Source organism: Gossypium hirsutum, chromosome D02 (assembly GCF_007990345.1).
Source record: "Gossypium hirsutum isolate 1008001.06 chromosome D02, Gossypium_hirsutum_v2.1, whole genome shotgun sequence".
Taxonomy (NCBI): Eukaryota; Viridiplantae; Streptophyta; class Magnoliopsida; order Malvales; family Malvaceae; genus Gossypium; species Gossypium hirsutum.
Genome location: NC_053438.1, coordinates 70,829,323 through 70,853,275, shown reverse-complemented (window position 1 = coordinate 70,853,275; position 23,953 = coordinate 70,829,323). Strand labels below are relative to the sequence as shown.

The following is a 23,953-nucleotide window of genomic DNA, read 5'->3' as shown; positions in this document are numbered from 1 at the left end:
CTACACATTCATGAAACGGAGATAACAAAATCAGAAAGTCATATTTCCATATCCATGTCACCTAAGAACCAATACACGGAGATACACACAAACTCGAATCGGCCGAAGACTATTGCATAAAAGCCAGTTTTTGGATATGAGATATACATTCATACACCACTCTATCTGATAATCATTACAAGCTGTTAACAATTTCAATCATTAAAAAGAATGCTAACATGGCCCATAATCTTTTAAAGAAAATTACCTTCTATGGCTGTATACAGATGTTGATATATAGGCTCATATAAGAGAAGCCATGCTGTTTTTCCAACCATAGGATCTCCGCCTAGGCCGTGGAGGAGTAAAGCTAAGCCCGAACATTTCCTTGAGTGCACGTCCCTGCTCTACAAACCTAATCAGCTTTGCAACGATGGTGGCGCTCTCTGTGACGTGATCAATATCCTTGTTATTGCTCCACAACTGGTTCACCAGTTGTAACCTTCTCTGCTTCGAGTTTAACGAAATACCCCATTTCTGATACAATTTTTGTCTCTCTTCTTCTGAAAACCTTTTACGCATTAGCTTGCTTAAAGTTCGTCTCTCACGCCGAAGAGCTTTCACGCTGCATCAATAAATTAACCAATAGAGACAAGTAGAAATTATATGGAAGGGATAATGTAACACATATGCTGGAAGAAAGTAAACATAAAACAGCATCAAAGTCAACCATGGAAAAGACTTCAAACGACTACTAGGCCACTAACACGACCCAGCCAGTTATTATCTATTTGATATTCATTTCTCCATAGTATAAATACTACAAGAAGAAAACTAAAGCACACTTCATGGATATGCGGCAATTAGTATCAACACTATATATTTTCTATTCGATATTGAGTTTTCAAGACAGGAAAATTTTGCTCCAAGTATAAACAATCAGTATCCACAAAGATGTTAAGGATAAGAAATAATCGATGTCAACATTAGATAATGAAAACTCCTAGAGTTTCCAAGAGAAGAAAATTTTGCTATGTTGACAAAGACCGACATATATCATATATGTCCTTTGTTCAAGCAAGGAATCATAAAAGTTCAGTGTTTTCACATATACTGTTCATAGCCCATTAGGCAATCAATGGCTGCAAGAGAGAGAAAGAGAGAGAACCTTGAAGCCACTGTTAGTGTGCGACCATCTTCTACGGCTTGATTTCCTTGAGAAAATGTTTCCTTGAGGAAGGTAAGTCTCCTAATCTCTACCTCCATGTAAATTGAATCAGTTCGATCACCTTTAAAGAGAAGGAAGAAATATGTTCTGTGAACCAAGGAAACATTGCAAGCTTGCCAAAGTTCGAGTATTGCTCTCTGCAACCTCTCAAATTCCAGGGGCCAATCCACAGGAGTGCCTGATGCTTCATGCATTGGATCCAATCCTGCACCTTTCATACTCGTTCCAGACTCATCTACTTCTAGACTGGTATCCTGAACCTGTGATGAAAGTACCACACATTTGCAAAGAAATCAAATTAGACATGCCCAATTGCATATTTTAAAGTTTCCACTGGCAGAAAATGATAGGCATATTCTCACCTGGCCATCAAGTTGTTTCTTCAGTCCAGCAACAAAAGTATGAATACTAGTAATTTGCTCATCTGCAGAAGTCTGGACGGAAGCACTCCCAAGAGAAGACAGAGAATCATTCCTGGAGAGCCGCCCATTATTGGCATCATAATTTAATGAAGGAAATTTCTTTTGGTAACCATCTGGTCTTCCAGGAAAGCTTTTCTCTAACCCATTAGGAGGGGTGCTTTCTTTATGTTCTCCGTCCATATATGGAGAAGATGTACCACCTGTGACATCATCTCTACAACTCCAGCTTCTACTCAACTTCAGGCTATTTTGAATATGATTTGCTTCTCTATCTCCATTCATTGGGGTAGACATTGTTTCCTGGCCAGCCACATCTCCAACTCCATTTAATGTCAATGCCAATCGTCCTTCACTTTCACCATTTGGTACAGCAAGAGATTCAGAATTATTATTATCCCTGCCTGATCCTTCTGTGTCAATACATTGGACCTCTTTGCAGTATTCATCGGGGTCATCAGCAATTTCACCTTGAGTCTCCAAGCTTTGCGCAGAATCAGTCATGGAATGATCTCCATGATTGTTCAGAGGCTCCTGATAGGGCCCTTCATGATTACTCATGCTCTCTGTGTTGTCATAACCATGGATTGGATTAAATTTTCGAACATGCACATGAAATTGATTAGAATCAGCCAAACACGATGACTCTGATGCTGAATAGTCATCTTCCCATGTATCCCCAGCTTGTTGATTAGGATGGTAATTGATTCTTTCCTGATCATTAAAAGGGAAAGAAGTGCCAGTCCAAAAATGGAACTATTAACCAACATTAAGAAATGAAAAATTTATGAACAATATACATCAAAAAGAAAATAACGAATAATGTTACAATAGGCACTCTATTCAGTGAAAGCATGACATGCAAGGATACCATAGGCAATAACGCATACCGATTGTACCGACTCTTGATCATTTCCAATCATCCTTAGCAGATCCTTGACCCGAGATTGAGCAAGATCACGTTGCATAGTCAACTCTCTAATCTCCTTCTCCATCTGAATAGTACAGAGTCATGTAAACAATGTTAGGTGACATGTAACATGCAAATGCCTCGGCTTTCCCTTCTGTATTTTACATGTCAGACACCTCAAATCGGTAGGCTTCTTAGTCAGAAGATAACAATTTGCTTGCAGCCTAATTTTCCACAAGCAAAAGTATCTATCTGTGTACTATACTGAAGTTTCAGCCAAGCTTTATAAGTTTTAACATAGAATGCATGATTCACCAACATGTTTTCGTTTCACTTTTATCATGCTAGACAAGATAAAGAGACGCAGTTGCATATGTTGCATACTAGACAAGACAAAATAATAATTTTGCTCATTAAAGAGGACCCCTTGACATCCTTAATAAATTTCCCAAAGGGGATGGTTACCTTTTGGATCTGAAGATCTTTCTTTCTCAGTAAAGTTGCATAGTCACTGTTTGAGGAAGGAGGCACAGGACTCCTGAGTTCACTTTCTAACCTGGCCACCTCTCTTTGTAAATGCTTAACCAAGGCCTTATCAGACATGACCACGTTGACCTGAGCTTTTGTCGTAACTTCTTTTGCACAACAAGCAAACAGAAGAGTATTTCTGGTTTGTTCAACATGGCTCCGCGCGGGGCTCAAGGTACATATGATGGCAGTCCTGGCATTGCCACCCAAACAGGGCTGCAGTAAGCGTGTCAGCTTAGAATCCCTATAATTGATATGTCCTTGTCTGCCTTTACTGCATCCACCATAGCAAAACATTGATGAGTTGAGCAAATATAGTGGGTGACAATAGTTTAACAAGACATTGTCTTTTTCTACATCATCAATATTCTGTACTTGAACACATTATTGTAATAATGATTACTACAAATCCAACCGGATATGAATAATTATCCCTAAAGAATATAGTAAATAGTTATTCAAATATTGGTGTCAATGAGAAAGATTCAACACTGAATCTAATTAAGCAAACTGTCATAAAACTATGCCCCACAGTCTTTGTTTCAATTTAAAATTGATGAGTTGAGCAAATATAGTAGGTGACAATAGTTTAACAAGACATTGCCTTTTTCTACATCATCAATATCCTGTACTTGAAGACACTATTGTGGTAATGATTACTTCAACTCCAACTGGATATGAATAGTTATCACTAAAGAATATAGTAAATAATTATTCACATATTAGTGTCATTGAGAAAAATTCAACACTGAATCTAATTAAGCAAACTGTCATAAAACTATGCCCCATAGTCTTTGTTTCACTTTAAAATTGAAAAGTGACAACCATAAATGAAACGAATAGGAGCTCAATCAACCTCACAGTAATGAAATATAACTCCTTAAACAATCAGACAACTATGCTTAAAGAAATTAGACATTAAATAATCTCTTGCTGGTGATTGAAATGAAAAATAAGAAAACTACCTTAGCTTGCGAACAACAGTTGACAGAGTAAGTAAACTACGATTTATGTGGCAACCCTCTTTCAGTCTTGTCCCAGTGGATAAGGCCTGGGATGCTCGCTCACTTCCGGCCAAATCAATAAAATTCTGCACTCAAATACCATTTTGCATCACTTATTTTTTTTCATTTGAGAATAACAACTTATGAACTTAAAATGTGAAAGTAAATTCCATGAGCCATACCACACTTGCTGCAAGGCTTGTTGAATTTTCTTTTCCTAGGAACTCACGAGCAGAGCTTTCAATTGTCTACAAAAGTTAGAATGCACATTATGGTAAGCTAAAAAGGGAAAGAAAAACTCAACATTACTACACATAAGCTATTAGCAATTAAATGTTCAAGCAAGAGAAGGGCAAGGGAGAATACCAATCTTATAATTTGATGAGATCGGGAGCTTCTCTCATTCAAGGAAGTCTCGCCTATCCTTCTCTGAGCTGCAACAATGCAATGCATTAGAAAATTACTAATAATCCATAATGATGCAAGAGTGCAACATCATCAAGTAAACAGAGAACTTTGAAAATGCTCTACCTTCACAAATTGCAAGGAGTTCTTTCAAATGATTCCAGTCCTTCAGGGGTTCCTCTGTGACTTTTTCCACAATAGTTCCTCTCTGACAAAAAGAACTTGTTAGAGCAATCATAAGCGCAAGAAAATGAAACAAATATTATAATATGGATGTTGCTACTCACCTCAGGATCATCACGCAGCCTAAGTTGGGTGTTATCTGAGGTTAAGAGGTCTCTAATGGCTTCATTATATATCTCAATTGCTGAGAACTTCAAAACAAATGCTCTCTCTTCATGCTGCAATGATAATATCAGTACTATGTAAAAAAAAATGCTTTTAAAGAATAATCGTGAGAAAATGCAACATGATGAAAGAAAAATGAGTTAAAACTTTCATTACTCTGTTTATGTAGTCAAATATATCTGCAACAGTATACTCAGTTATTCCATTCATTGTGTATGTCTTCCCACTGCTAGTTTGTCCATAAGCAAAAATGCTAGCTGGGGAACAGAAGGAAGAAAATTGTTAGAGAACTTTGTACTTGGCATGAAGTTTATCAACAGAGAACAAATACCAAGATGCCAATAACCATACTCACAATTAATACCATTAACAACTGAAAGAGCAATCTCCTTGGCTCCTTCCTCGTACACTTGCTTTGTCGAGCAGTCACCCCGAAATACTCTATCTGTCCCCACCATAAAAAGGAAGAAAGAAGATACAATCTATTGATCAAAATTGCTTGTCAATCCGAAGCACACAACAGAAATAACAATTTCCATGTTTGATGCTTTAACACCTAATTTTGAACTTAAGCCAACGATGTACATTACCCTCATAAACCTGGCCTAGGTTCAATTAACCAGATTAATTAAAGGACAAATTTAGTATCATTTAAGTATATCAAAGTTTTAAAAAAAAACGCCTACTGCAGCAAATGGGAGCTAGAAACTGGGAGCTGGTTATCATATTTTAATGCAACAAATTATATTAGATCACAACAAAGACATGAAAATAGGGGGAGTTTGCTTACCGAATGTATAGGCAGACGGGAATGTGGATCCTTCCCGGAGGGTGTTCCGGTATAGGATAGTACTGTCATTGATGCACTCCCAATCAGCAACTTCATTTGCTACAATTTCCTGGTCACTTAAAGGCCTCAACCTCACCAACACAAGAATCCTCTCCTCACGAGCAGCAGCCAGTTGGACCTTCTGTTCCTTCTCCAACTTCTTCAACTCTTCCCCACCCATTGCCCCCATTTTTCACACTCCTCTTCTACAGTTACTAGCCCTACCGCACATTATATAAAATAGACCCATGAATTTTCACATTCTCAAACAGGTTGGAAAAAAGAAAAACCAAACTCAAGAGGTACTCAAATACACAAACTCACTGTTGCTTTCCTAAAAATGCAAGCTAGTTTGTTGTGGCAGCCAAAGAAATATTAGTTCTAGGCCCATCCTTTCACAACCATAATCTATCTGCAACAAGAAGCAAATCATGATTATTTGATTACCAAAACAACTAACTAGAGAAAAATGATTGCCAACATCAGTAACAACGAGCTAGTCATAAAGTTTTATCCAACAAATCTGAAAACGATTTGATTTTCATACCTTATTCTTTAAGGTTAAGCATCGACTAAAAGAACATTTAAAAAATGGAAACAGAAAATAAATGTCAATGAATCTGGTAGTTAATATGAAAACCTCCCTCCCTATTAAAAAAATCATTTAAGAAAAAGCGAAAATATTTATTTTTACTTCTTGAAAGAGTAGAAAACTTTCCCTAATAGACACCAACACATGCTTAAACGCCAAGCTAAACCCCCAAAAAAAAAAACTATATACATGAAAAAATAAAATATTTTCATTCATTTTTCTTATTTCTGCATTTTTTTAATAATTTTTCCCGGAAAAGAACTGGCGAAAATAACAACTTCAGTACCAAAACAGTGTCGTTTTCCCTTCATTTATGCTCTGATCTGAATCTTTTTAACCATACTCTTCCACCTCGATACTCGAGCACTGCAAAAAAAAACAGAATAAAATCTAAAAACAGCTTAAAAACATAATATAACAGAGCATTTTCAACGTAAAACTCCAAAATTTACAGTTTGTTTAGTACTGATAAACACAATTTTTTAGATCAACAAACACAAAAAATGAAAATATATATAAAAAAAACTATTCTCACGTACAAAACAAAATTGAAAATCCACATTTGAAGTCTTTCATAAATTAAAATAAATTGTAATTCCTCATTTAAATTTAAAAGCTTTTTAAATAATGAAAATGAAAGCTGCTAAGAACTTCGTCGAAAAAGAAGAGAAGAGAGAGAGACCTGGAAGAGTAAAAAAGGAAAATAGAAGCGAAAAATCAAAGCTGCTATAACTTTAATAAAGCTGAAAAAAACTAAGACGAAGGATAAATTTGAGAATCTGAATTTAAACGAAGGGTTAAAATGGAAATAAAAAAGGATGTACGGTAGTTTATGGAACAGTGAAAAAACCGGCGATTTATATGAAAATTATGAAGGGAGAGAGAAGGAAGGAGCGGTTGTTTTTAGCGGGTTTTAGGGAGAGATCGGAAATGGGACCGTGGTCCTGGAAATCTAGATGCAGCGTCAACGTCTCTTTTTGAAGCTTCTCTTGCTAGCGCCTTGTGGGGATCATATCTTTTGGTTAAATTTTATAAAAAAGTCCTTGTATTATGTTTTTTTCTCGGATTTAGTCTTCTACTTTTGATGTTTTAGTCTTGGTATTTTGGGGGAAGTTTACACATGTAAATACGGTACAATCAAAAGTGCATTACAATTATAAATATGGTGGGGAATCCGAGTCTCCTGAGAGAAGTTTTTGAAGTATTATTTATTAATAATCGATTGAATCCTCGTACTAAAATTTCGTCTCCCATTTTGGACTAGAGTTAACTTGTTGTAAGTAAGTTAGTTCACGGAAGGGGAACATCTCTGGTAATCAAGTCATATGTGGACATACAACCACTCACCAAAAGAAAATGAGTGTTTTCTCCTTTGTGAGGTTTGAACCCCTAACCTATTGCATATAAGTTACTATTTAAGGGATATAGTTGGTACCATGGTTGCAAATAAGTGACCTATATGCCTCAGGTTAGTGGTTCAAGTCTCTCTGTGCGCAAGTGAGCTTCATAATTATTACACATCTTGTATCGTCAACTCTCCATTAAGTCTTGCAAGTTCATCAATTGAGGCTCTCCTGGCTCCATGAACCAAGCCCATTGGGTGGCCGCTCATGACACGTTGGCTCTCGACAGTATACAAGAGACAAACCCCCCCACTAAAGGGCAATACCTTCGATTGTTGGAGGATCAGTTGAGTGCCCAGTAGACGACATTTTGAAAACTTCTCTAGAAAGAATAAACTCTTCTTAACAAATTATATGCTCGAGCAACTATAAAGTAGAATCAAACTAATACAAAACACAAACACTTGATGAATTAGAATATAACAGAACAAAATCCACCTATAAAAACCACACATGATAGTATTAATGACCCATGTATAACAATTGTATATGGTAAGACTCGAACATAATTACTAAATGATCCAGGACTTATCGGCTTAATCTTTTTACTTTAAATGTTTATTTTCATTAAATGTTTTTCTTTTAAATCGATTTTTGTATACAATATGATATATATCTTAATTTAGTCTTTTAAAAAAATATATGATGATATGATATATATTTATAGCGGTGAACAGTTATTTTTTCCATATTAAAAAAATGATAATATATATATATGATATATATGAAGTTGAGTCTGATAATGCTTTGTTGGTTGAATTACTTTTGTCTGGTGCAGGAGCCAGTAGTAGTTTAGTGGAACTGCGACTGTTACATCAGGTTCTGCGTCGGAAATGGGAGATTCGTATTCGACATATCCCAATATCTCTTAATTATGTTGCTGATCACATGACTAAATGTGTTGATACAAGTATCTATTTGATATGTTTATTTAGATCCCCACCGGCTTCAGTCATGAACTTGTTGGGAAGAGATCGCAACATGTCTATTTACTATTGATTATGGTTTTATCTAATGTAATCGCTTAATACTGTCAATTTCTACCAAAAAATAATAATAATGTGTGTGTATAAATCATATCGTTGTATATTTTTAAAAATTTTAAATTTGATTATTTGATAGAGTTAACATGGAAAAAAAATGCTTGCCTCAATATTGAAAATACATGTCGAAAAATAGAAAAATAAAAAAATCAAATTAAAGTAGAGAGACTAAATTTATAAAAAAAAAACCATAGTGAAGGGAACTTTCATAAAATTTGACCTTATAACCTTGGCACTGGGCCTTTTGGGTGATTCAATTACGGTTTTGCCCTTGCTCTTTTCTTAATGTTGGGTTCATGAAAGGGAAGGCACGTGGTCATTATGTATTTGTCAGGTAGCTTTTCATCACACCGTTCGATCGGGATCTTATTACCGTTAGATTGTTGAAATTAATATTAATATAAATTATTTTTTTCTTTTGTTTTTTCCTCTCGAGGAATTCCGAATTTCTAATAAATTTTGTGATTTTTTTATTCCATCATTTATTTTAGATAAAAAATAGTTTAAAATCTTTAAAAAAGAATTATCAAGTTGAGATTCATAAATGGATAACAAGTTAAATTTGAAAAATGCATTTATTATAACGAAAAAATAAATAAATTTAATAGTCTTGAAAAAGGGTTGAATTGGTTGTCCCGTAAATTGGTACAACTTGAAACAAATTAAAAAATTAATTGAATACGTAATTTAATCGGTTTTCTTTTTTTTATTTTTTTTATAAATTTTAATAATTTATTTGTTCAAATAAAGTAAAATAGTCATATCGACAATCAGTAACTTGATCAGTTTAGCCACAAATTTAGTTCTAAAAAACTTAATTTTCATGTTAAGCAGAACATTTTAAAAGATATTTAAATTTTTAATAATATATTTAAACTAAAACAAATCATACATTTTATTATTAATAGGCAATCATGATAAAAAAAATTAAATTCAAAATCACACTCTTTTAAGGGTGGGATTTGGCCTCTTAATACTTTTAAATTTTCATATTCGAGTTTCACTCCATGTAAACTATGTTCAAAGTCTAAATCAAATTTTTATTCTATTTAAGTTTAGGTTTGAATAAAGGTGTTAATGAGCCAAATTAGGTCGGGTCAAAGCCCGATTCCACACAAATTCCAAGTTCACCCAAATGACCGGTTTAACCTATTTAAATTTTCTTATTTCTAAACAGTAAAACAAGCCTAAGCAGGCTGGGTTGAAAATTTTTAAATCCAAGCTCGACTCATCAACGCCTTTAATTGTGATTATAGTTATTTAGAGGTTTATTATTTATATTTTAATTATGATAAGTAAGGCTGCAAATTGGTTGTCAAATGGCAGCCAATTAGGATTATTTCTTTCATGTTTTTTTTTTATTCTTTTATCATTTCAATAATAAAAAAGGGGATCTATTTGATAAATACCAATGTCAAACGCAAGAGCTAGTGGGATTTTTTATTTTGTTTTTTAATTTTTTTATTTTTATGGATAATATATTTTGATATAAATAGGAAAAATGGTATAAAAGATAAATAAGCCAAAAACAATTTTGTTCCCAGAAAATTTATTATTTCATTTTATATGGTATAATTACACATGTAATTCTCTAATTTCGTAGTCTCTCCATTAAAAAATATATAGCGTGTAATCGAAGTGTTTTAATTACACTTAATTCAGCGGGGTTGACTAATTAAAATAATTATCCAAACATGTTCTCAAAAGTGAATTTAAGGAACAGGCAAGGGCCTTGGCCCTAAAAAGGAAATAATTTCAATTTAGTCCATTCATAAACGATGGAGTTACAAGTTAACATATGGTGAAACTGTACTTTATCCCATTGAAAGTGAAAAGTTTCTTGTTTGGTCCCTTGAAAACAGATGACATTATAAAGTAATAAATGATAAAATTATATTTGGAGCTTTCAAATTTTTATAATTTAATTTCAGCCCTCATAATAAAAAATTGAGCTCTCTCTTGCATGTCGTACATATGTAATTATAAATAACTACACCCAAGTTCAATTATTGTATAACATTTCAAACACATAACTAAATTCCACAAGAACAAAAAGCTATCCAAATAATTAGATTTAGATATAATGACGTGTAAGTGTCACGGGGCTAGACGTTTCGTCTCGCAATCCGTGCGGCCTTAGGCGATCCGTTCGTCCAAACTCGCCCAAGTCAGTCTTACTCCCAAAAGAGAGGATTCTTTTAGAACTCCTCCAAGGCACCAATTTATATAGCGGAAGCGATTGTGCCAAAAGAAGCCACAAGAGAACAACAGAAAGCTAAAGAAAGAAAGCACACAAAGTGTTTGAGTAAATGCTCAAGAATTCTATTACTCTTAAGAATTCAAGTTACAATGGATGATTTACAAATGAGGGGAGGCTCTATATTTATAGTTGAGCTCCCCCAAAACCGACGGTCAAGATACATGTATATCGACGGATGAGATTCACTATATCCCTTGATTTTAGGGATTTACAAGATTTACCATATCAAATCTAATCTAATCTTACAAGATATGATTCTATTCTATCTTCTAAGATTAGTTATCAAAATTGCCTAAGTTGCCATGTCTTCTTCATTGGGCCAACCAGGCTTCAATCTGATAGGCTTCTTTAGTAGCTCTTTGAATCGGGCCAGTTCTTGTGGGCTGAATGTCCCCCATCTAATCGATAGACCTCCATGGGGCGCTTCTTGCGGCATGGTCACGGGCTTTGCACTTTGGCCCGTGACATTAGTATAAAGTATCCATGTTCGCCATGTTTGAGCAACCATTATAATTAGCGAGTCTCGTTGAATTAAGTGTTATTGAAACAATTGATTACTTGTTCCAATTCTTATGAAAGAGTTTAGAATAAAAAAATTAGGTCGAATAATTAGCCACGATGGCGTTTTTTATTTTACAATTTAAAGATTTTTTTTAACAATCTCATTATAGGTTCTAATCATATCTCCTTTTTTCGACACAATGCCTAAAACTACACATATCCCCTTCCCAACCCATAAATTAAAGGACAATGCGCTTTAGCGCACTCGAACCCACATTCTCCTATATTGACAATGATGCCCATACCAATCGAATTAAGACTCAAATACCAATTTAAAGGTTTTTTAGTATTGAGATATTGTCATGATAGTGATTGTTGGCATTTGGCTATTGGATTATCCTCAACAAAATTAAGAAACAAAATTAATGTTGCAATTAGTCATACTCGTTGAAATTAAGACTCAATTATTGTTTCTTTTTACTTTTTAATTTATTTTAATTCGAATTGAAAATTTCAGACAAACACCAAATCTTTGCAAGGAATTACATAATAAACTAAGGCTAAAATATGTTTCAAGTCCCTGTTCTATTTGTCAGTTCGGAATTCAGTCTTCCTACTTTTTATTTCAAGGAATTTGGTATTTTAATCGTTCGAAGTTATAAATGCAAGTTCAATTATTAATACAGTTTAAAATTTTTCTGTTAAATTCAAATTCATTACAACATCATAAAGTGAGGTTTTTTTTAAAATTTTAAAATGTTATACCAGAGAAATTAACAAAAGAATTTTACTGTTAACAATTGGATCTGAATTTTGTAATCTAAAAAGTAGAGAGGCTAAATTCATTAAAATTAAAGTATAAAGACTAAATTCTAAATGCATGAATATTATAGGGACTTAGAGCACATTTTAACCTAAAATTAATTTTGTTGAATTTCTATTGTAGGTTCTTAGTCAATCGTAATGATTTCGAGCATGAACCGCGTGGTAAAAGGTGAGTGAAAAAAGTGTGCCATTTATATAAAGCCATAATATTATTTTTTGCCCTAAAATTGGTAATTATGTTCATTTTGGTACCTGTATTTTTTATCCAATTTGGCACTCGAACTTGACAATTAGGTTCATTTTGGTACTTAAATTTGAAATATATAAAAGCTTGAAAATGTGGCACTTTGAGATTGTATCACATAATTGCATAAAAATTTATACAAATTTTCAGATAATGGTATGGTACAATTTTAGAGTGTCATATTCTGTGTTTTAATAACCAAGCCCGTGTTTGAACAGGTCAAACCACCGATTCTCGATTTAACTAGTTCGACCGGCTTGACTGTCAAACCAACAGTAGTTAAAATTTTGTAAATATCTACAAATTTAAAAAATAAAAAATTTATTAAATCAATTCAATTGTCGATTTTTGTTCTAGTTTTCAATTTTTACCAATTTCAAACAATTTTTCGACTCAATCGGTTCAACCCCTTTGTTTGGACTATTATATTGATCTTAATTCATTGTTCCTGTTACAATAACACTTGTCACATCATCAAATCTTAATAGAATACAAATTTAATGATCAAAATGGATCTAGTTATCAATTTGAAGGATCAATTTGAAAAAAAAAATCAAAGTAGACTCAATTGTCAAGTTCAGGTCAAATATTATATTATCTCTTATATAATTTTTTTTCTTTCAAATAATCAATTTCATAAGAAAAAAGACAATGTTGTTGGATTTGGACGATGAATTTAATGGAGAATCAGTGAATGCACTAATTTAGACAAAGATATTAAATTAGATTTTAAGCCAATGGCTAGGAATAGTCTTTGAATCAGGAACCAAATCATGTTTGAATCACTAAAAAAAACAGTTGAACCATTTTTTTTGACTTCTCTTGCCTAATTGGTCAACCCAAGCTTATAAAATCTAATCCAATCCAGTAAAACATAATATAAAACAAAACCCAGAAATAAATAAAACATAAATAAATAAAACCCAATATAAAAAGATAAAAGTTAAATATATGTTTATTTATTAGTGTTAATACTTTTTTATTCTTAGTTTTTTGGGCAATTAAATATTATCTAATCGATTGGATAAAAAATCAATGATTTAATCGATTCTGAGAATAACTGTAAAATTCGGGGACTAATTTAGAAAAAGATTAAAATTTTGATATGTAAATAATTTCCAAAGGGATTAATTTGAAGAAAAAAATTAGACCTAAATATAATAAGAATTACCAAAATTATTGACAACAAATTTTAGACCCAATATTTAATAAATTCAGATCCCTAATAGTGCATCAATCCCATTTTTAATTAAGGCTGCTGCCTTCGGGCAAAATACAAAAAAAATCACTTTTTTTTTTAATTTATCGAAATGGGCTCGATATTTTATTATTTATCAGAATGGATCATTTTTCCCTAAATCGCGTCCAGCGCGCTTTGCTGACGTGACACAAATAGAGCCCACGTAAGCGCTATTTGTGTCCACGTCAGCAAAGCGCGTTGACGTGGACGCGATTTGCTGACATGTCTCCTGACTTCGACTGATGTGGACGCGATTTAGGAGAAAATGGCCCATTCCGATAAATAATAAAATATCGGACCCATTTCAATAAATTTAAAAAAAAGGGACTTTTTTTAGTATTTTAACCGCTGCCTTCATTAAAAAGAAAATAAATTAAGATGCGAAGACAAGAAAAAGGCTAAAGCAATGAAACAACTTTCACTGTAAAAACTAAAAAGGAAAATAAAGAAACATAAAACCTAACAAAGCTGACCAAATTCAAAAGTTAAATTATAATATGAATAATATAATAAAAACTTCAATTGTTAAGTTTCAATTACTGCCGAGAAAGCATGTTGAAAACTAATCATTATTTAAAAAGAAAAGATAATATAATTATTGGTCCCTAAACTTAATAATTAGATTCATCTTGGTACATGATGTAATGACCCAAAATTCACAAGCACCGAAAAAGTACATTATCGGGCCTCCATCTTAGTAAATTGAGTTCGAAAATAATTATTAGATATATTTATTAGACTAGTTGTGTGTTTAATTAGGTATTAATTGGGTGAATTTAGTTTAATTAAGAGAAATTAAGAAAAAAAAAAGGACTAAATTGATCTAGGGGTAAAAGTTGAATTATAGATTAATAAAAAAAGGATTAAAATGGCAATTAAGCCATTAATAAGAAATGGGACGGTAAAGTGATAAAAATCTTAGATTTTTATGCTTTATATTATATTATATTATATTATATTATATTATATTGTATTATATTAAAAAAAAAAAAGATGACAAATGTATGGTAAATATTGAAGACATGTGTAATAGTAATAATTACATGGGTACACTTGTAATAAAAATAAATATGTGCTTAATTAATAAGTAAAAGATTTTTTTTAATATATTATTAGTTAAAATAAAAGATATAAAGTAAAAGAAAGAAAGAAACAAAGAAGAAAAGAAACAGAATAGCTAGAAAAGAAGCAGGGAAAGAGACGAAAACAGGGGAAGAAAAGGGGAAAGAAAAATAAAAGGGAAAACTAAGGATTTAAAGCTTCAAGTTAATTGGTAAGCTAAATTTAGCCCTTTCCTCTTCATTTTGATATTTTAAAAGCTTTAAAACAAAATTTTGTTGAAGTTAAGTGGAGGTTATGGAAGTTCATAGGTTTTTGAACATGATTCATTTTGAACAAGTTGTTAAATTAGGGGTTTAGTTGATAGAATTTTTAGTTAGAATAGATAAAAAGAATGATTTGTGAATTAAGTTGTAAGTTTTACATAATTGGGATTAAGTTATAAAAAGCCTTAAATTAGGGTTTATGTTGAGTAAATGATGGAATTGAGGGTTTATTTGATAGAGTTTCTAGTTAGAGTTGATAAAAGGATTAAATTGTGAACTAAACTATAAGTTTTGAATTTTAGGGATTAAATTGAGGAAAATTCGAAATTAGTGAAAAATGCTGAAAATTTAGTAGATAAATTTGGATTTAGAAGGAATTTGAATAGAAATAGAGTGTTAATTAAGTTAGAAAAATAAGTAAGCTTAGTTAGAATTAAATTGGGAATAAGTAGGAATTGAATAAAAATTTTATTATTATTGTTAATATAATAATTATTATTATTATTTTAATGATTATAATTAAAAGTGAAAATAATTATTATTTTCGTAGCTAACAAGGAAAACGAGGCATCAGCATCTAAAGGAAAAGAAAAGATCGTTGAGGAGTAAACGCGTATTCCGGGTTTGTATTACTATAACTTAATCTATTTAATAAATGCTATATTGAAATTGTATTCATGAGACATTTAAAGGAAGGTAAGTATTAACATTTGAAATTAAGTAAGAATATGTGTATATTGAATTATATGTGAATTGAAATAATAGATGTTTTGTATTGATTGAATATTTGAAATTGTTGTGGAAATGAATTCGAAATAGGAAAAGTAAAATAATACCCTATTAACTTATCGGACTAGATTGGATACAAATGGCATGCCATAGGATTTGTGATGTGATGAGGAGATTTGTAGTTCGGCCGAGAAGATGACTATGTTATTAAATGCTTCGGTTTATCCGAAGAGGCATTAAATGCCTTATTGGTGTGTTTGGGAGGTTATGATATACTGGTGTGTTATGGAGGATTTAAATTATTTCGGGTGTGTTTAGGTTGGATATTTTGGTGTGTTTGGGTGGAATCCGCGTATCTGTCAGAGTCCGAGCCTTGTTAATAGGGTAAATAATTGAAATGGAAATTTGAAAATGGGATTAGTTGATTTGACACTATTGAAAAATATGAGAAAAAAAAATATGATATAAATTATGAATTGATTTAGTATGTAAATATTTAAATATATAAATTTCAGATTTATGGAATGATATATGAATATTTATATTTAGTTTAAAGTGATTTTTTTTAAAGACTATGGTCAATATTTGAAATTTTATTATTATTAAATAGTTTAATTTATAGTAATACCACTGAGTATAAAATACTCAGCGTACGGTTGTTTCCGTGCGCAGGTTAAAAAGGGGTTAGTGTCTCGGTTCAGCATCCAGGACAATCCCGACTCCGACATAAAGATTTTGGTGATGTTTTCTTCCTTTAAGAGAAAGTGGCATGTACATAGGATTTATAATAGTTATTTTGGCATGTTATATAGTTTTGTTGTAAAGTAAGATATTATGTGTTTTGATGATTATATTAGGAAAATGGTATAAGTTTTTTTTTAGCTTTGGTATCAAGTTGAAATGGCTTAGTTAGTTTTATGTGTTAATTAGAAATGATAATAGGATTTTATTTACTTAAGTTGTTATGTCTATATGTCAAGTAGGATTAAGTATATAAATGCCTTGGTTGAAATACTGAAATTGGGTTAGTTATGTTTGAAATTTTGCAGGGGGTTTAATGTAAAAATAAGTCGAAATGCTGCCGAAATTTTAAAAAAAAAAAAAATGAATGAAATCAATTAGTACAAATTATAACAATTTATGAAGTATTTTAATATGTTGGTTGTTTATTTAGAATTATTTGTAAATTGTTTGATATGTCCGGTAATGCCTCGTAACCCTGTTCCGACGACGGTTTGGGGTTAGGGGGTGTTACACATGAACTTTTATTTGATCAATTTTGGTACTTGAATTTGATAACTAAATTCATTTTGGTTCATGAACCTAAAACAATATAAATCATCATCGATAGAAATTAAAATTTTTATATAATGTTTTAGGTGATAGAATGGTATGGTCTTAGAGTGTCGTATACAGTGTTTTAATAACTAAACTAGTGGTTGAACCGACTAGACCACTGGTTACCGATTCAATTGGTTTCATCTGTTCAGCTGCTAGACCAATAACAATTAAATAAATAATTAAAATTCATAAAAAAATAACCCGTTCAACTACTGGTTTTTGTCCCAAATTTCAAAATTTATTGGTTTTGAGCAATTTCCAATTAATTTGGTTTAACCGCTTTATTTGGACCAATATATCAATAGGTTTTTGGTCTAATTGATCTAACTGACCAATCTAGTCATGTTTCAAGAACACTGGTTACATCATAAAATATTGATAAAATTCAAGTTTTTAGATCGAAATGGATGTAGTTGCCAAGTTCATATATAGGTATAACGATAAATTTAATTTTAATGTTTACATATTTTATTAATTTGGTTGTTATTATTATTTTTAGTTAAATTTGGCCATTAACATTTAAAAACAAACTTAAATTATTTTTTAATGGAAATGTTTATTATAACATTAAAATTTTAATGATGCTGGCATGACAACTTATATGACAATACACGCGTATTTCATACTAACATGACACAATTTGTTTTATATACTACGTCAATAAATAAATTAAAAATAATAAAAATAGCATGAAGTACACGTGAATGCAACCAACCATGTTTAAATAAATAAATTTTGGTGTCAACATTCTTGTTAAAATAACAAAAAATTTGATTAAATTGGAAAAATTGATGGTAAATCATTTTGAAAGATCCAGGGTTAAAATTAGCTAAAAAAACAATAAGAGCAAAATTGACAAAAAAAAAAGTAAACATAAAGAGCTAAATTTATCATTATGCCTTAAATATACAAGATTTCACACATGTTGTGATGGATGTTCTCTTCATCTCTTAACCACGTGGTTAGGAATTCAATCCCCTCTCATGGGAATGAAGCCTATTTCATTACTAACTGTTTGCTTTTCGAAGAGTACTCGCAACGAGAAGATCAATTATCGCTATCGACAATGGATATCCTAATTACGATAAAGAAAAAGAGAAGTAAATGAGACACTTACTCCTAAACTATTTGATTTCTATTCAAAAAAGTTTAAATTTAATTTAATAATTATCGAGTTGAGCTCGAGCAAGATTTAAGCACGGTAATTACTATTTAAACAATGAATCAAACATTCCATTTTAAACATATATTTGAAATAATTTATATTATTAAATTATATTTATTTTAAATTATTAAATTACATTATTACCCTTGTTATATTAACCAAATAGTAACGTTTAACCCTTTATTTTTTTTACTCCCATTTCCTCCCAACCCTATCTGCGCCGCACACCAAAACTCTCTTTCTCTCTTCAATTTATTCACAAAATTGGAAATTGCTGATAGCTTAATCCATTGAAAAAAGAGTGAAGCGTTTTTCGGGTCATCACGTAGGATCCAAGATCGGGTGAGTTTTAATTCGGACCCAAATTTCAAATCCCCTAGATCTGTACAGTTCTTATAATGGGTTTTGGTTTATATATCTAATCTGCCAATTCTTAGTTTGTTCGACACTCTTTTATCAAATTGTAAGATTTTTGCATTAGTATGAATCTTTTACTTTTCAGTAGTTTCTGTTGAAATTGCTATTTTATTTTATCCATTGTTGCTTATTTATTTATTTATTTATTGTGTATATGGATGTACTGCTTTTAAAGTTGATTTCATTGGAATTATTGTATAATTGCGCTTGTGGGTTTTTATTATTTTTAGTTAACGAAAGTTTTTCTGGGTTTAATATCCCTTGCTTTCTGATGGTAATTATTTAAAAAATAAGGATTTCCACTATGACAATGGGGTTTTTGATGGCGATTTCATATAAAATTGGTGCGGTGTAATTTATAAATCCTGATTTTTCAAAGACCAACTTCAAAAAGTTTAAAGCATATACTTCTTTTACTAAAAATCATATTTCCATTTTCGTGTGGTAAATTTACATTCATGAAGCTTCTTTCTCTTTTCTTTTGCAGCCAAAGATGGCACATTATTCCGTGCAATATATATATTTAGTTAAAGTAACCAGTAATTCAGTAATTTCAGAGAGAGTAGATATCTTGTTTATATTTGTCAAATTCACAAACACTTTGCAAGCAGATATGTGAAAACTGGTGAAGTCCATGAAAATCAAAGAGAAGCTTTTGTTGTACTTGTGAAAATTCTTTGTGGTTTTCTTTGTTGTTTATTTGTTTATGATGCGTTGGGTTTTTTTTTTTTTAATTTCGTGTATATCAGTTTAATATTATGGTTAAAAGTTTCTGGTTGTGGCAAGGTTGTAAAATATTAATTAGTTTCCATTAAGTGATTATACATTTTATAATCAGCCTTTGTTATTTACTTGGTTTTGAACTACTCTTTTGATTTTGTTCTTAAATTTTTGGAAGCTTACTTTGTTCGATGCTAAGCTTTGTCTTAACTATGAACCTCTAGAATCTAGATAATTGCATGCTATTGCTCATGCTATGAACTAGAAATTCTTGGTCATGTTTGATGATTGCATATCTAAAGCAAATTCAGTTTCTCCTACATTCTTGAGCCAAATTATTGGCTAAATTAGCTTATCAATTGTTGTTGTCTCTGTTTTTTAGGTTTGATGGAGAAATTATGAGCATCACATCACTTTTGAAGTATATTTGAATCTTTTTGCTCGGTTGATGATACATATGCCTGCATTGTGTTGTTTGCTAATGGGGATGAATGTGGGGGAATTAGAGGCCAGTGGTTTGTTATGTATTAACTGAGTGCAACTGACTACATGTAGGATGTTAGGCACTGAATTTACTTAAAATGGTTGGTTTTATGGTTGTGCCATGACTGCTTCCAGCATTCTTGAAAAACAAAAGAAAAAGGGTTTAAGCTTCTCATATTGTAATGAAAAGAGGACACTTGCTGGTTGGGGGTCTTTTATTAGGAAGAAAAGGGAGGTGAGAACTAATTTCAGATAATGAGGGAAATGAGGAGGCAGTTCAGTGTAGGTTATTGAACTTGGAATTGGGTTTAATGGTTTGTCGCCTGGTATCATACAGGACTAAGAAAAGTCATGAATCCTTTGAAAGCTTGGCAATTGGATTTAATAGTTTAATAGTTCCCTCTTTTTAAATTCTTAATTGCTGCATTGCTTTTAAATTATACTGCTACAATTAAATTTGAAAGTCAGAGTTATTAGAAGCATGGTTCTGATGCCCATTGTGACATCTTACATGTTTCTCTTCATTCTCCTTGTTTTCTCTTTTGAACCACAACAGTTTTCCTTATGGACGCAAAAGCTCCTATCCTAACAGCCATTCCCTTTTTTAATGTTTAACAATGTTGCTTCTTTCTCTTTTAATTATCTCTTGATTACTGGCCAAGGAACATTATCTGTCTAGAAAGGATGGATGGCTGTGAATGGCGTTTATGTGTCTGTTCATGAGTTTCCGGGCCTGATGTATGCTGGCATGATGACTATTTGCTAGAGATGGTTGGACTTTTAATGAGGAATTTGGTTGAAGTGTGGTTGGGGTCATCAAGTACTCTGTAGTTGGCGCTGAATTTTGTGGTTTGTAATTGATATAAGATGGATTGCTTGTTGACTGTTCTGTGTGTTTTACTCTTGGGATTTGGTGTTTATGTTTTGGAGGGAATAGTGAGAGGTTTGATATGGCTCACGGATGATGATTGGTGTATGGTTGTGCTGTGGACAGGGAGGAGCATTTATTGTGTGTTGGTTGAGGTGGTGTTTTATCTGATCGGAGGTGGTAGGTGTTGATAAACAAAAGTTTGAAAATGAGTTCAGACAGCGGGAGCCGAAGCAGGAGCAGGAGCCGCAGCCCCATGGGTCGTAAGATCCGATCTGACCGCTTTTCTTACCGTAATGCACCTTACAGAAGGGAGTCTCGTCGGGGTTTCAGGTTTTTTTAATTTTCAATCATTTTAGTTAATTTGCTTTCTTCTGTTAAGTAACCTGACGGAAAACTGTTTAAGCACATGGTTCTTAGAAAGTTCTCTCTTCTCCTTCAAATAATATTATGGTAACTCCTTAGAGAAAAGTATCTGCATGTCATTTTCCATCCGAGCTTTATGTCATGTTGGGTCTGGGTAAGCTGCCCTCATTTCACACTGAAAGGAACCTATAACATGATTATTGTTTCATGCTTCAGCAAAATGATGATTGGGAAGATTTTTTGAACTCCTTGGCCCTATATTTCTTTGGCTGTAGTGTTTACTACAAAATTACTGCTCATAGGTGGGGTATTGTTTATTTCTACGTGGCTGTAATGCGCTGTAGTGAATCACTTCTGTTTTATTCCTTTTTGCTGGAATGTGGTCAAAAGTTCAGTAATATCTTGGCTTTTGGATGGATATATCCCATAAATTTCTCTTTTACTCTCCTTTTCTCTGTCTATATACATTTGTTCTTTCATGTCTAACAGGATTTTCTTGAGTACGTTTGGATGGGAATTTTGAAGAAATTTGAAATGAAAGCAATTTGAATCAATTCAAAATGGTAGCATTTGTAATCGTTTTGTTTAGATTAACATTCTTAGAAAGAAAATTAATCTATGGGAGTTTCATGAGATGATAAATAATTATAAAATATAATGTTTATTAGTAGATCATGTGGAATTTTTGATAAAAAAGAAAAAAAATGAAATTCAATTAGAAGTTCGAGGTTCTTGAACAGGCAAATTCTTTTTGGACTTCTGAAAACTTTTATTGAAATGAAATATATCCCATCCAAACACACTCTTAAAGAATAGCGATCAAAAAATCTTTTGAATATTAACGTCGCTTCACTTCCCTTTCCAGCCAAAGCAATCTCTGCAAGAACTGCAAACGACCTGGTCACTATGCTAGAGAGTGCCCTAATGTGGCTATTTGTCACAATTGTAATCTCCCCGGGTAAGGAACCAAATCTCTCCTTGTAGTTGAAGCCGAATCTTATATCTTTTGAGTTACAAATACTTGAAGGAGATAAAGTAGTTTTAATTCGGAATATGTTTACATGCTGTGTGTTAATTCTTTGTTATCTCTTGTTTTACGGGAAATTCTGCTTTACGCTTGAGAAAAAAAACGGCAATACCAAAATTTCTAATGCTATACCACTATAAAAGATCCTAACGTTTTAGTTGGAATTTTTGGTACACTTTTTTTGGCGAGCACATGGTAGAATTTTCACTTATTTTATGAGTAATAATCTTGTAGCGTCTTTGTGATGGAACTGGGTGACCAAATATGTTGCTTCTATTTTCAGAGTCTTGCACATTTTGGTGCCGCTTTAACCGTGTTGGAACTTCTTTGAGCAGGCATATTGCTTCTGAATGCACAACCAAGTCTCTATGCTGGAATTGCCGTGAACCCGGACACACGGCTAACAACTGTCCAAATGAGGGAATCTGCCACACCTGTGGGAAAGCTGGACACCGAGCAAGAGAGTGCACTGCACCCCCAATGCCACCCGGGGACGTTAGGTTATGCAATAATTGCTACAAGTCTGGACATATAGCAGCTGACTGCACAAATGACAAGGCATGCAACAACTGTAGGAGACCAGGTCACTTGGCACGGGAGTGTACAAATGATCCAATTTGCAACTTGTGCAACGTAGCCGGACATGTGGCTAGGCATTGCCCTAAAGGCAACATGATAGGTGAGCGAGGCAGTTTTGGTGGTGGTGGTGGTGGTAGTGGTAGTCGTGGCGGTGGCTATCGAGATCATCATCATAGAGATGTAGTGTGCCGTAACTGCCATCAATTCGGTCATATAAGCCGGGATTGCATGGGACCGTTGATGATCTGTCACAACTGTGGTGGAAGAGGACACATGGCATATGAGTGTCCATCAGGAAGGTATTTGGACCGTTATCCTCCTCGGAGGTACTAGATGATGATGCCAGCCAGGTTATGGCAGTATCAAAAAATATTTTAATTAGTAACATGCTTGTGATTGAAGATTTGGAACCCTATATGATAATATGATCTTTTGATTTGGACTTTAGTGTACTAATTGCCAAGACTATGTGAAGCATATATTATTATTTTCCATTAGGATCTCAGTATTGGGTATGGAATAAAAGGACTTTATACTACCTATACCTACTTTTTTACTCTGTAGAATTATGCTTCTTTTTTCTTTTTCTTTTTTTTTTAATTAAACTAAACACCAATTTCTATATTTGTTTAACAATTTTATAGGATTTGATCATATTTGGCTTTTTTGATACAATATTTAGAACTATCTATAATTCATTTCTAACTCATAAATAGGAGTATAATGCGCTTCAGCATATTCGAACTCACGTCATTTTACATTGGTAAAAATATTCATGCCAAATGAGCTAAGACTTAATTGGCATAAGTCACATACTGTTTACGTACAATGGGATAAAATTAATTCTAAATTAATTCTTTAGAGATAATTGCTGATGAAAAGAAATTGGTAAAAAATCTCTCGTTTAATTATTTTTAAGTTTGAAAGTGAATAATTAAGAAAAATTATTATGGTGCTAATGTTTTACATCAATTGTATATAAATTTGATTGATATAATAACAAGTTTAGCCATTGATGTTTACATGTTTTGTCAATTTGGTCTTAATTTAAAAAAAATCAATAAAATTTACCTTAATTTTTACACATTTACACAAATGTTGTGGGTTAAATTTGTTAATTCAAAACCAATTTAATAGAATTTGTAAATTTTGGAAGCCCTTGTAGTAGGAGTTGG

The 23,953-nt window shown here is 32.4% G+C and overlaps 2 protein-coding genes and 1 long non-coding RNA gene across 9 annotated transcripts; 2 read left to right on the top strand and 1 right to left on the bottom strand.

Moving 5' to 3' along the window:
* Positions 1-22: 22 nt before the first annotated feature.
* On the bottom strand, positions 23-7,229 carry LOC107907716 (kinesin-like protein KIN-7E). Of its 5 annotated transcripts, none has more exons than XM_041089257.1 (16): positions 6,925-7,229; positions 6,529-6,608; positions 5,975-6,062; positions 5,612-5,871; positions 5,177-5,266; positions 4,978-5,078; positions 4,761-4,874; positions 4,600-4,681; positions 4,435-4,502; positions 4,251-4,316; positions 4,030-4,154; positions 3,002-3,338; positions 2,517-2,621; positions 1,570-2,340; positions 1,148-1,467; positions 23-604 (listed from the first exon to the last, which is right to left on the bottom strand). In XM_041089257.1, exons 4-16 carry the CDS (start codon positions 5,838-5,840, stop codon positions 283-285), a joined length of 2,730 nt encoding a protein of 909 aa, XP_040945191.1. In that variant the 5' UTR covers positions 5,841-5,871; positions 5,975-6,062; positions 6,529-6,608; positions 6,925-7,229; the 3' UTR covers positions 23-282. The 5 variants fall into 5 exon arrangements, with proteins under 5 accessions (XP_040945191.1, XP_040945189.1, XP_040945190.1 ...); XM_041089255.1 differs by having other exon boundaries at positions 5,975-6,058; positions 6,925-7,183; XM_041089256.1 differs by having other exon boundaries at positions 6,782-6,934.
* A 7,691-nt stretch (positions 7,230-14,920) lies between these two features.
* LOC121214857 (uncharacterized) lies at positions 14,921-16,853 on the top strand. Its single transcript, XR_005910590.1, has 2 exons — positions 14,921-15,705; positions 16,485-16,853. It is a non-coding gene; the product is annotated as an uncharacterized lncRNA (long non-coding RNA).
* Positions 16,854-18,500: 1,647 nt separating this feature from the next.
* Positions 18,501-23,320, top strand: LOC107908826 (zinc finger protein GIS2). 3 transcript variants are annotated; one of them, XM_041089254.1, is made up of 5 exons: positions 18,502-18,660; positions 19,838-19,853; positions 20,933-21,139; positions 22,038-22,130; positions 22,535-23,320. In XM_041089254.1, exons 3-5 carry the CDS (start codon positions 21,015-21,017, stop codon positions 23,109-23,111), a joined length of 795 nt encoding a protein of 264 aa, XP_040945188.1. In that variant the 5' UTR covers positions 18,502-18,660; positions 19,838-19,853; positions 20,933-21,014; the 3' UTR covers positions 23,112-23,320. The 3 variants fall into 3 exon arrangements, with proteins under 3 accessions (XP_040945187.1, XP_040945188.1, XP_040945186.1); XM_041089252.1 differs by having other exon boundaries at positions 19,838-19,876; XM_041089253.1 differs by lacking the exon at positions 19,838-19,853 and having other exon boundaries at positions 18,501-18,660.
* Positions 23,321-23,953: the final 633 nt, after the last annotated feature.

Excerpts from the sequence above, each read along its gene's own strand:
- LOC107907716 (XM_041089257.1), bottom strand. The coding sequence starts at position 5,840 with ATGGGGGCAATGGGTGGGGAAGAGTTGAAGAAGTTGGAGAAGGAACAG. Across the intron at positions 4,875-4,977 it reads TATTTGACTACATAAACAGA|CATGAAGAGAGAGCATTTGT; the intron begins GTAATGAAAGTT and ends TTATCATTGCAG. Across the intron at positions 605-1,147 it reads ACACTAACAGTGGCTTCAAG|CGTGAAAGCTCTTCGGCGTG; the intron begins GTTCTCTCTCTT and ends TTATTGATGCAG.
- LOC107908826 (XM_041089253.1), top strand. The coding sequence starts at position 21,015 with ATGAGTTCAGACAGCGGGAGCCGAAGCAGGAGCAGGAGCCGCAGCCCC. Across the intron at positions 21,140-22,037 it reads GAGTCTCGTCGGGGTTTCAG|CCAAAGCAATCTCTGCAAGA; the intron begins GTTTTTTTAATT and ends TTCCCTTTCCAG. Across the intron at positions 22,131-22,534 it reads CACAATTGTAATCTCCCCGG|GCATATTGCTTCTGAATGCA; the intron begins GTAAGGAACCAA and ends TTCTTTGAGCAG.